This window comes from Lycium barbarum, chromosome 9 (assembly GCF_019175385.1).
Source record: "Lycium barbarum isolate Lr01 chromosome 9, ASM1917538v2, whole genome shotgun sequence".
Lineage (NCBI taxonomy): Eukaryota > Viridiplantae > Streptophyta > Magnoliopsida > Solanales > Solanaceae > Lycium > Lycium barbarum.
The window spans coordinates 41119439-41132919 of record NC_083345.1 but is presented as its reverse complement, the minus strand read 5'-3'; the positions used below and the strand labels follow the sequence as shown (position 1 = coordinate 41132919).

The 13481-nt window shown below is 41.0% G+C and overlaps 1 protein-coding gene across 1 annotated transcript; it reads left to right on the top strand.

The window, feature by feature from the left end:
- The first annotated feature begins 12260 nt into the window (after nt 1–12260).
- On the top strand, nt 12261–13025 carry LOC132611891 (uncharacterized). Its single transcript, XM_060326251.1, has 2 exons — nt 12261–12700; nt 12797–13025. The coding sequence occupies exons 1-2, from the start codon at nt 12261–12263 to the stop codon at nt 13023–13025; spliced, it is 669 nt and encodes a 222-aa protein (XP_060182234.1).
- Nucleotides 13026–13481: the final 456 nt, after the last annotated feature.

The following is a 13481-nucleotide window of genomic DNA, read 5'->3' as shown; positions in this document are numbered from 1 at the left end:
TATTTCCAACATGGGCAGGGTGTTGGCTTGTGTTGAGGCTCGGTCATCATTTCTGGAGCAGATTAAGACTAACTAGTTTGAGGATGCTAAGTTGTGTAAAATTCGTTACAAGGTGTTGCGTGGTGAGGCCAAGGAGGCCGTGATTGACAAAGAGGGGGAATTACGGATTAAGGGGATAGTTTGCATGCCACGTGTGGGTGATTTGATCAAGACTATTCTGGCAGAGGCTCACAGTTCGAGGTATTATATTCATCCTGGCGATACTAAGATGTACCGTGATTTGAGACAATACTACTAGTGGACTAGGATGAAGCGTGATATAGTGGAGTTTGTTGCTCAGTGTTTTAATTACTAGTAGGTGAAGTATGAACATTAGAAACCTGGGGGTATACTTCAGAGGATGCCCATTCCTGAGTGGAAATGGGAAAGAATAACAATGGATTTCGTGGTTGGTCTTCCAAAGACGTTGGGGAAGTTTGATTCTATCTGGGTTATTATGGACAGGTTGACTAAGTCTGCCCACTTTATTTTGGTACTGATAACTTATGATGCAGAGAAATTAGCCAAGATCTACATTCGTGAAGTGGTTAGGCTACATGGGGTTCCTATCTCTATTGTGTCTGATAGGGGCACAACGTTTACATCTCAATTTTGGGAGCATTTGCATGAGGAATTAGGTACCAGGCTGGACCTTAGTAAACCTTTCCACCCTCATACTAACGGGCAGTCCGAGCGGACCATTTAGGTTCTTGAAGATATGCTTCGAGCTTGTGTGATAGACTTTAATGGTCATTGGAATTAGTTCTTACCATTGGCTGGGTTGTATATAATAATAGCTACCACTCAAGCATCGACATGGCCCCATTTGAGGCATTGTATTGGAGGCGATGTTGGGCTCCCATTGGTTGGTTCGATGCGTTTGAGGTAAGACCTCAGAGTACGAACCTTCTGAGAGAGTCCTTAGAGAAGGTGAAGGTGATTCAAGCTAAAATTTCTAGTAGCATAGAGTTGGCAAAAAGAGTATGCGGACTGTAAGGTTCGAGATCTTGAGTTTGGGGAGGGACAGCAAGTGTTGTTGAAATTCTCACCCATGAAGGGTGTGATGAGGTTTGGAAAGAAGGGAAAGCTTTGCCCGAGGTAAATTGGGCTATTTGAGATTCTCAAGCGTATAGGGGAGGTAGCTTATGAGTTGGCTTTACCTCCAGGCTTATCAGGCGTCCGTCCGGTATTTCATGATTCGATGTTAAAGCGGTATCACGGCGATGGTTCATACATAATCCGTTGGGATTCGGCTTTGTTAGATGAGAACTTGACGTATGAAAAAGCGCCTGTAGCTATCTTAGATATAGATGTTCGTAAACTAAGATCGAAGCAAATAGCCTCCGTGAAAGTTCAGTGGAAAAATCGCCCAGTGGAGGAAGCAACTTGGGAAACAGAATCGGGGATGCGTAGCAAGTATCCTCAGCTTTTCGCCGAGTCAGGTAACTTTTCCTAGATTCCTCATCTTTGTCCTTTCTAGGACGAACGGTGTTTTAAATGGTATCTGGTGTAACGACTCTCCCGGTCGTTATGGAAAATATAGGATCACCCCACCAAATAGAACCTTCCCACGAGTGGAACGAGCTAATAGAAACTTGATTGTACAAGACTTAGAACTGAAAATTTGACTTGTTTGTGATTATTGTTTGATTGTGTTAAGTACATAGGGAGGTGACGTAGGAAATTAGAAATCCACCGGGAATGCTGAGTGCACAGGTGAGTCCATATGGCGTTTTTATATCATTGTGGATGTTTTGCTGTGTTTGTGAGGCCTATGATGAAATGTTGGGTGGTAGAGTTGAAAAACTGTGAAATCAGTGAACTTACTAGCTCTGTGGTACCGCTGCGGCGGGGGATGTACCGCTGTAGCGGTGGGTGGACCGCTGCCGCGGTCAGCCGAGTCTGGATGTGTGCGCTATGGAAGGAATTGGACCACTGTAGCGGTACCGCTATAGCCCGATCATGCCCGCCACAACGGAGGGAAGGATTTAGTGAGGTCTACTACAGCGGGCAATTTCCCGCTATAGCAGGACCACTACAGCGACGGATGGACCACCGCAGCGATTGACGGGACAGAATGTCGGCTTTTAAATACTTAGTTCCGAATTCTTTATTCATAAAACTCCAAAACAGTTCCCCACAAGCACCTAAGGCGAAATTCCAAGCTAGGCCAAGAATATCATTGAGAGGAAAGTCTCAACTATTCCTTCCATCATTATGCTTTCATCTTCATAATTATCATCCCATGTATGGGTCTATAATGGTGAATTGGGAATAATAACCCTAGAACTTAATAGGCTTTCAATAATGGATTGGGTTATCATTGTTATTGTGTGTTTATCACATAATGGCTGGAGTTATCACTTTTTAATAAAGAATTGAACCATTAGAGACATGAACTAAGTGAATTGAGACTTAGGGTTCCATAAAAATGGTAGCTTGACCATGGAAACTGCTGGTAATAGATGTTTTGATTAAATAGCCTTGTAAATTGATAGTTAGTGGTTGCTAAGACCAATGTTAGGCTGATTTAAACTTAGAAATCACTCACCCATTGGAATGCGGCAAAAGGGAAGGGTGTTCTTTGAATTGATTTTGTTACTAGAGTAATTATGACTTATTTAGCATCTTAATTGCTAGACTTTGAGTGTTCTGAGGCTTTACGGAAGGAAAAGGCTAATCAGAGTAATTTGCATTGTTCCAGCTCTACATTTGAGATAGGTTACGGTCTACTTAAGTTAGACTTTGATTAGTTTATTGTATGTGTCGTGAAATTGATAAGAGAACGGATGTTTGAAGAAGGATGTCTAGTCTTCGAGCATGATGTGTTGTGGGTGAAATTCCTATATGCTATTGATTGAGTGATTATGTGGGCTTCGTGCCACTATTCATTGGGTTGGAACTTACAAGTTGATGATGTTACGGTGAGAAGTTAATATAATCTTTTTGGTGAAATTGAGATACAAATGATAACTCGATTATTGAAAACAATGTGAAAAAGAGATACAGATATATATATATATATATATATATATATATATGAAAGGCTCATTTAACCGGGGGTGAGGATGAGGCCCAGATATGAACAGGAGCATTTGACCGGGGGTGAGGATTTAGCCTACTTATGAGCTCAGGTCCGAGGAGTGAATTCGGAACGAGTGGTACATGGACACCATGGGTCCCCTGCAGGTCATGAATACTGAGCAATGACATCAATTAGCATGTGTGTACAACGTATATATGGTTATTGTTGGTAGACTTATTCCGTTGCTTGCTTCTGTAGATCTGACTCTTGATATCATTGGGTGACTTGATTGTTATTATCCTTGGTTGACTTGTTGTTGGGCTATTTGATTATGTTTTGTTGACTGGCTTGTCTATTTTTTTGATTTTATGATATATGCATGATACTAATCTTTGTCAGCCTATGATATCTACCAATACATAGTGTTTGTACTGATACTACCTTGTTATATTCTTTTTAGTGCAGATTATGATCCAGATACTGCTACCCGACCTCATATCTAGCGTTGAGGCCATTTGCTAACAGATTTAGGGTGAGCTTCTACCTATGTCAGGCCGCCCGAGGATTTTTTTTTTTCTGATGTCTACTTTCATTCCAGACATTGTTGGTTATTTAGTTAGACAACATATATTCCTTAGACATGTTTTAGATTAGAGCCCTTGCACGGTAACTTTCGAATTTTGGGATTGTAATAGTTAGGACTTCTGCATTTACTTAATTATTTTAGGGCATGATTAAATTTTGATTTATCTTGTGCTTAACTGGTTAATAACTGATTGAATTGGTTAACATAAAAATGGACTCGAATGAGTAAATGGCTTACTGTAACGACCCGTTTGGTCGTTATAGTCCTTTCGGCGTTTTCGCCAGTTCCAGAGCATTGATTAACTTTATTTTGACTCGAGGGAACCGTTGACACGCTTCCCGAGGTGTCTATGCTAGAGTCGGGCAATATTTGTGAAAATATGGGCTTTAAAGTGAAAGTGGTTGACCCAAAGTTGACTTTTGGGCAAACGAACCTTTTTCGGAATTTCGTCAATTCTGAGAGGTCCAGATAGTCGTTTAGAACATGTGTGTGCATTTGGTCCGGTTTCCAATGCATTTCGGGACATTGGATGGGAATTGGGAATTAAGGGATCGGTGTTTCACTCAGTCAACGAGACCTCCATTGAAAATTCCGAGGCCACAGGAACATTCGTAGCGTGTTTTTATGTAGGACTAAGTATCTGGTATGTGAGCAGATGACCTCAGGAGTTAGTCGAAAAATTGGATCGAAACAAAAAAGCTTGGCCAAGTTGTAGTGGTTGGTGCCCACTTTGGCGGCACTAGCACATCAGCAGTGGCACCGCTAGGGGGGGTAGCCCTACCGCTGAAGTGGTCCTAGCCATTTTGGCTTGACCGTTGAAGCGGTCAGGTGGCCGCTGGGGCGGTCACAGTACCGCTATAGCGGCTGACGGGTAGTTAAATCCATTAAGTGAGTCTTAGACCCTCATTATTTCATATCTCGATATTGAAGCTTGGGGATACTGTTCTTGGAGTCAAATTGAATAAATTCTTGGAGGTAAAACCTTGTCTAATCCTTTACTTCTCTTTAATCGCTATCATCTTAGAATTTCCCCTTCCCTTTCCAATCCCTTAGAAATGGAATTTGAAGGAGGGTTTTGGGAGACTTTTCCCTAGGATTATAATTGATAAATTGATGATGTTGATGTTAAAATGTAATGAATGTAAGCTTAGTAAACTCATATATACTACTTTTAACGTTGAATTTCAGATTTGGAGAATTAGGGTTCATACCCAATTTGGGGGTTTTTACTTGGAATTAGATTTGAGACAATTCTTGAGTTAAATCAACAATTAATAGTTAGGTTATGATTACCTAGGATTCAATTTGGTATTTTACCCGCGAATTTTCCGTTTTGCCCTTGTGGGCCCATTTCCCTAATTTCTAGGGTTAAAATGGACCTAGTTGATATCCTAGCAATCTTAGTATCATTCTGCATGATTTCTAATATAGAATTAGTTTATGCTTAGACTACTTTGGTTCTGAGCTTCAGAGGAAGGGCAAGGCAAAAGAGTGACTTGTTGGTGTTGCAGTTCGGCAGTCCAGGTAGGTTATGGTTTACCTTTGGTGAGACTTCATATAGCGAATCACATATTTAGATTATAATATCGGAGACAACATATGAACCTTCAGGTGTGAAGTTGGATGGATATTGCCTTAGGTTGGGCCCTGATGTGTGTTGGGACTAGCCACCCCGTTATATGTGTTTGATTGTTCAATTGTGTTGGCTTGATGCTATGTGTAGTTGGTAGATATCGAGTTCTACTTGTTGTCCTGTTTCAGATAAGATTGACATACCCGTTGTTGGTATTTGTACTTGGATATATTGTTGGCGTACCCACTGTTGGTACTTGAGATTATTGATATATTATTGGTGTACCCACTGTTGGTACTTGATTTGATATATGTTGGCATACCCACTGTTGGTATTGTGATGTGATGCATTGTTGGCGTATCCCGTCGAGGTACTTGTGATCTTGAGCTTGATTGTTGATGTTTGACATATACATTGCACTCATTTCTCATATTTATCATGCATGGTCGATATCCGGTGATAATCCGGTATCGTTGATTGAGCGAAACTAATATTTAATAAACTCTTTTACTTGAGTGTTTGTGAAAAGGCCGATGTCCGAAGATCCATTCTGGAATCGTTGTTTATATGAAATTGATACTTGATAAACTCTTTTACTTGAGTGATTGTGAGGAGGCCGATGTCCAAGGTTCAATTCCGGAATCGTTGATTTATGAAAATGATATTTGACAGACTCTTTTGAGTAATTGTGAAAAGGCCGATGTCCGATGGTTATATTCAGGCATCGTTGTTGCATGGCCGATTATGATGTTATCCCGGAATCGTTGTTAGTGCATGGACTGTTGTAGTGGTTAAATGGGTGTCCCTCATGACCCTTAAAGGCCGTCGTTGTGGCATGCCTGGGATCAGACGCCTGATCCTTCCCCTATTTCCATTTTTCTCCCTACCTTGAGTTTAACTAAAAATATAAACACAACAAAGGTGTACCAACAACAGTCACATAAAATAAGCCCGGTAAGGGAAATAACCACTCAAGTCACTAGTATGAAACCAACTACCATTAAAACAAAGAAGCCAAATAGTTCGGCATCCGAAACAAATTATCCAAACACTAGCCATAAACGAGGCCAACCAAAAATCAAAAATAGAATCATGCGAAAGGAAAACATGCAAGCCAACAAGGCGAACCAAACAAAAGATTGTCCAGAAATAAAGACCCTACAAGGGCAACCAAGCTTAATAAAAAAGGAAGAGAGGGGAATCTCTAGGCTATCCGCATGCTAGTCGCACCATCATCATCAAAGTCACCACCACCAGCATCATCTAACCTGCCCTGATCGCCATTCTCTCGAGGACCACTTTCGAAGGAGTATTGCTCAGAGTCATCATCATCCTCCTCTGGCAGTGGCATATTGGGGTACATGTTACCCCGCATATCCTTAGTGACCCTTCAAGACCTGATGCTAAGCTTGTCGCGCGCCTTGCTCTTTATCCTTGCTAAACTTGTCGCCCGCCTTGCTCTTTATCCTTTCCCTATCAAAATCAGTGCGAAGCTTACCATGATTTTTAGCCAGAGTGGTGTAGGCAGTCCGGAGGCCGGTGAGTGACTCACTCATCTGTATCTGGGTATCAAAATACCCCTTCATCTTCTGCTGGGTGGGGTAGCTAGTAGCAGCACCTGATGAACTGGAACCGCCAGAAGGCATGGATATCTCCTGGAGCATGGACGCTATCTTATCAGAGCGCGTATCTATGCGCTCAAAGGGACCCTGTACATGAGGAGCCCTAGTCTCAGCATCATCCCCTTCACCAGCGTCAGCCCCAGCTCTGCTTCTCCCTTCAACTGTATCATCCACCTTCCTCTTCTTTCAACTGACAATTAAGGTTCTGTAACCCTTCGCCTTCAATGGATGGAAGGGGGAATCAAGCTGGACCCAATCATCATCATCCTCCTTTGGAACCTTAGCTTTCTGGCATAAAAATGTAATTAAAGAAGGGAACATCAAGCTTCCCCCACCCTTGTCCGCAAACCTCTTCCACTCCACAATGACTTGCGGCCCCATATTTACAGGTATGTCAGCAAGGACGCAAGCAATAACAAGGGTACGGGCATAGGACACGTCAAATGTGTTTGAGAAAGGGTGGACCCGACAACTAATAATGTGTAGCCATCTATTGGCCTCAGCAGTAAAACGGTCACTACATATCGCTCCCCTACCACGAGCCCAACGAATCTTCGCTATATCACCCACTTGTACCAACTTGGAGGCCAACCACATAAAATCCTTCTCCCTCGCCTTCTCCTCATAGGGCTCCACTGGATGATCATCCAGTCGGTAAATCCGGTTGATAGCCCTTGACCCCACTTTCACTGGAGTTCCCCTCAATATAATCACCGGGCTAGGGGCATCCCAGTCAACAGAAGGTAGTATAGCATAGAATTCACATATCCAAGACACATTGCAATCACCTAGGTTTTGGACTAAGCGAGTCCACTTGGTCGATACCAATTTGTTCCAGAAATTCAGAGCCCGTCTTTCCACATTCGTCATATCAAATTCGTGCTCCAATAATAAGGGAATGGACCTTTAGTTCAAGTGTAGCCATTTACTCTGGCGAGTGGGGAGTTTGTCGTAAACGAGCACTTTCTCGTTTTGGGGTACCGCTCCTTGGATCTGAGGTACTTGTTCTTCATTTTCAGCCATAGTGCTTGCAAGGAATTTAGAAGCATGTCAATTCTTGTGTCATATCAGTTGCATGTCCTTCTAGCAAAAATCAATGCAAAATATTGAGTAAAAGAATGTATGGCGGCGAAATGCACAACTACAGAATCTGCAACAACCGCTACAGCGGTCTGCAGACCGTCATGGCGGTACCGTAATGGAGAAAGGCAAATCACTATGGCAGTTACAATAAATTTCTGAGTACCGTCACAGCGGCACCACTTTAGCGGTCAGTGAACTGCTGTAGCAGTATCACCTTACCCGACAGCGAACCCAGAATTCCATATTTTAAACCCCACTTTTTGGATCAAAAACTTGTTTTGAAGTACAGATTGAGCAGAAAATCAATGTGCATGAAGTTTAAACCCTATTAGGGTGCTATTCTAACAACAAACTAGCCCAAACTTCGAGAAAAAATCCAAAATATTTTACAAGAATTTTTCTTTACTATGTTCAGGTTTTGCAGCTCAAATCTGTGTTATAATCACGTTGAGTTCGAAAAAAAGGCTATCCTAATTAACTAGTCAGATTACTTCAAAAATTTGTCAAAATTGTGTGTTTACCCAAATTTCAAAACCCCAACTTATGATACCAAAAATCCCAACCCCTAAGTTGTAGTTCTGAGTGCAGTGTTGTTGACTAACTATGGAGCAAGGGGGAGACAAAATTTTAAATTGATCTTGTAGCGAAGTAGTGAATAGAGATGGATTATGTGCCTTGGCTCTACTTCTTCTCCTTTTTATTTTATGGGTAAGAGAAAGTGGCTATTTGGGGAGGGTAGTTAGTGTTAAGTAGAGAGAGTAGGGAGTTGGTAGAGTTTTAATGGGATTAGGAGCAAAGTGGGGGTAAGAGTTTTGAGGAATGTGGAGAGGTTTTTCGAATGGGTTGGAGTGGATAGTGAAGAAAAAAAGAACTAGTATCCCTTAATATACTGCCAGTGGTACCGCTGCAGCGGTGTCGCCATAGCGGTAAGGGAGCCGCCACGGCGGTGTCCTGGAAAATTTGGGTGACCGCCGCAACAGCCAGAAATGGCGCTGTGGCGGTACCATCCCTCAGCCAAGCAGCCGCTATAGCGGTTTCCAACTTCATCCATAGGATTCTTGATACGTCGAGGTATATTAGGGTCGTACATATTATGGTGAACTTCTCGCAACCACTCCTTACGTTGAGTCCTTCTTGCCTTAATACCTCATAAGGCTTTTGTGAGCCAAATGACTCCAAAATATTCGTGAATTTTAGTGCGAATTATGAGAAATCGGTGACGATCACCAGTATAGTGGAGGGACGGGGCGGGGGGGGGGGGGTGCAGTTACGTGATTCAAGAATGTCGTTGTAACTAGGTGATCTTATTGAAAATACATCCAAAGGATTAAGTCACAAAAGGTTCCCAACTACATCATTCGCCCTATTCCTTCCTGTTGGATTCGGGGTACGAGGGTGAGATGGTAAGAGTGAGTCCTGGCTACTAATTGTGTCACCAGTTAGCACAGGTTCATTCCCATACCGTTCGGGCACGAACGGTTGTTCAATTAGTATCTGATGTAACGACCCGTTTCTTCATTACTGTAAATTTCGAAGGAAGATCACAACTCTGGCTCCTTAAATAATATCCTTGTCTAGTGTGTTCCGAAGATAATTTAAGTCAACCAAAATCATTGTGTGTATCGCGTAAGGTATAGAAGCATGGGCCACTAGGCTCAGCTTAACTGCCATAGTGATGGTGTCGTCGCTACAGCGGTGATGCTGTAGCGGTCTATTTACCACCATAGCGGTAAGCGCACCTGACCAGATACTAGCCATGGCGGCCTCTTAGCCTCCCTAGCAGCACCGCTAGGGCGGTAACGCACAGTAAATTTCTCTATATAAAGAATCATTTCGGGATTTATCCCATTTTTTCACAACCCTAAATCCCAGCAGCCCAGTTCGGTGGGAAAGCCTAAAAATGAGATTCTTAGTCTTGATAAGACTTCCTAACACCCTCTAACTCTCTTCCCACCTAGTAAATTACTCCTAAACATATTCACCTAGAAAATCATCAAGTGGGTGTTTCAAGTAATCTAGGGTTGGAGGAATGATGGGTTAGCAACATTTCCACATAATTCCCTTTAAGCCATCTCCCATGCTCTTCACCTAAAATGAGTTAAATAACCTAGATCCCTACACTCCTTTTGTTTTAAAATAAATTCTTGCATGTATCTTGGACATGGGTTTTTCCCAATATAAGCTTGAAAATGGGTAAATCACTTAGCATTGGTATAGAGGGAAGCTAGAAGTGGGTTAAGTCCCCCAAACCTCCCTATTAATACAAATCTCTTATGAAGGATTCAAATGGGAAGCGTTAGGCTTGGAAAACATGGTTGTCTCCAAACTATGTTGTGCGGATTGCGATGTGGTGATCAATTGAAAGAATCAATAGATGTTCGTGGCACCTGCTCGGCCATGAGGTAGGTTATGGCTTCCTTTTCGGTAGACTCTGGTTAGTTTCATATATTCGTGTATTAAAAGAAACGGGGAATGTGTGTATAGGAACAGGAGATTTGGATGAAACCTTAGGATGGTACTATTGTGTGATTTACATGTTCGGGCTTGTGGCCTGTAGATTCCTTAGGTTGTTCGGTTTGGTTCTTAAATGTTAATAACTTATTCCATAATTATTATCTTTACAAAAAAGCTCTCTAGCAAAACCCTACTTTTCATGCAAACCCTAGCCTAACACTACCTAGCCGCTGGCAACATGGCTGATTAAGAATGGAATTCCAGTGGTAAGATGGATGCAAAATGAAGTCAAAAAAATGGAGAAACTACAAAGACTTCAACATGCTGTGATAGGAAAATTCTCATATGGATGGCCAGACATGGATGAACTACATAAGATTATTCCTGATCAGTGTGGTATCAAAGGAAATTGTGAGATTGGTTTATTTAGACATAGACATGTATTGATTCGGTTATCTCTCATGGAGGATCTTGTTAATCTATGTTCTAAAACCTCATACTATTTAAACTCCAAAGATGGATATTTATACTTGATGAGGCCTCTAATTTATGATACAAAGTTTAAAATAGATGAGGAAACTTCTAAAGTAATATCATAGATATCATTGCCTGATTTAATGCCCTCTTTCTTCGTGAAGGAGGCTATTTTTTCAATTGCATCAGCTGTTGGTACTCCTTTGCATGTTAATACTAGACCTAGTTGTGCTAGGGTAAAGGTGATGATTGACTTGTTGGATGAACTTCCTAATTTTGTTAAGATGGAGATAGAGGATAAAGTGTCTCATGAGATCAGAATTGAAAAAGTGAAAATCAGGTATGACAATCTCCAAAGATATTGTCGTGAGTGTAAACTACAAGACCACAATGAAGATAGATATTGGAACTTGCATCCTGAATTATATCAGGAGGAGGATGGCAATACAGTTGTCAACATGGAGAAAGGGAAAGAGATGGTTGTTCATAGGGAGAAACAAGCTAATCTAGTGGAAAAAGGAAAGGAAGTAAGTGAGAAACCTGATTCTCATGGGATGCAGCAATCAAACGGATGGAATTATCAAAAATTTAGAAAAAGAAGAGCAAGAATCCTTGCCAGTGGAAGGATTCTAGGTGATCCAGGAAATTGGAATGTAGTCAAGGATGGAAGAGAGCTTACTAACCAGAATCAGGTCAAGGAAAGTGTCAATAGTCACAACAAGTTTGATGTTCTACAAGATGTGTAACAGTAGACTGATAATGTTGGATCACCTTCAGAAGTTGTAAAAGTCCTAGACAAATCAAAAGATACTGATACAGTTATGGCAGAACAAGCAAATGTAGAAGAAGTGAATGATCAAGTTCATAGAGATGAGGAGTGCAGTCCCATGACAATTGATAATGCAGTGCTGAATGAGAAGACTAGTGTTGTTAAACCAAATATTGTCATGCCAGGTGAGAAGACTGAGGTATCTAGGAACAACACAGACAAATTGAATAATATGCCTACAGATGCAATTGGAAAGACTACAATGGAGTTGGTGAACAAATCCTTTGTTAGGCAAAAGACAGTCAAGGAAGAGGAACCAAATCATGCTACAATAAAGGTTGAAATAGAAGACAAAATCCTAGCAGAAGAAGATAGTGAGAAAAGACTATATGCTGAGAAGCCTGGTGAGCTGGTGGAAGAAATGCAAGTCAATGAATTAGAGGATGATAAACAGAGCAGCAAAAGGTAATCATAAGTTATGATGAAAACATTATTCTGGAATATTAGATCAGTAAAGACTCAAAAATTGCATAGGCATCCTAAATTTAGCCTTATAGCACTAATGGAACCTTTTCAACATACTAGACATATTAAACAATATAAGAGGAAGGTAAGAATGGAGCATGCTTATTATAATGCCTCTGGGAAGATCTGGTTTTTTTATTAATACAGATATAGATGTGGATATTGTGTGGGATGATTCTCAACAAATTTCCTGTAAGCTTACTTTCCAACAGATGAACAAGATTATGTTTGTCACCATGGTCTATGCAAAGTGTGATGCAATGGAAAGATTAGCTTTGTGGAATAGTCTTTATGTTCTAGTTGATAAGATGGTAGCTCCTTGGCTGATAGGGGGTGATTTTAATGTGATCTTGAATGAGGAAGAGAAGATTGGTGGACTGCCAGTATTGCCATCTGAATATGAAGACTTTGCATTTTGTATTAACTCATGTGAACTAAGTGAAGCAGGTTTTAAAGGAAGCCCTTTCACTTGGCGGAATGGGAGATCTGATGGGCAGTGTATCTTCAAAAGGCTTGATAGAAATCTATATAATAATTTGATGCAGCAATGGTATGGTCTCATTGAAGTGGACCATTTTGCTAGGACTAGTTCTGACCATGCTCCTTTGTTGTTATCCTGTAATGAACAACAGTAGCAATTTATTAGGCCTTTCAAATTTCTGAAGTTTTGGGTAGATCATGAATCTTTCCAATCAGTTGTAACTCAGAACTCGCACGCAGAAGAGGAAAGGGAGGTATTCTTATCTTTTAAAAAGAAAGTGAAGAAAATTAAAGCTGTTTTATCAGCATGGAGCAGGCAGGTGTTTGGGGACATATTCACGCAGTTAACTATTAGAGAGGACATTGTGAGCATTAAAGAACAGTTGTTTGAATAGTCTCCTACTAAAGTTAATAGAATGGCGTTACAAAGAGCTCAAGATGAACTTAAGAGATACTTGCACTATGAAGAGGAGTTTTGGAGGCAAAAGTCTGGCTATGATTGCTTTGCTGACGGGGATAGAAACACCAGATTTTTTCACAATATTGTCAATAGTAGGAGGAAAAGAACTCTGATTATGAGGATTCAAAATGCTGATGGTAACTGGATAGAAAGTGCTAATGAGATAGCTGATGAGGCCATCTCCTTTTATTAGAAGCAATTCAATCAAGATTCAATGTAGAACTTTCAATCTGAAATGGCTATATTGGATCATATTCCTAGTATGCTTTCACATGAGGAAAATACAGACATTGTTGTTATCCCAACACTTGAAGAGATCAAGCAGGTTGTGTTTGAATTATCAGGGGATAGTGCTAGTGGTCCAGATGGACTCACATGTATTTTTTATCAA

What these genes read in the sequence shown, in the direction of transcription:
- LOC132611891 (XM_060326251.1), top strand. Translation starts at nt 12,261, where the DNA reads ATGCCTCTGGGAAGATCTGGTTTTTTTATTAATACAGATATAGATGTG. An exon ending in AATAATTTGATGCAGCAATG is followed by an intron (nt 12,701 to 12,796) that starts GTATGGTCTCAT and finishes GCAATTTATTAG; the next exon opens with GCCTTTCAAATTTCTGAAGT.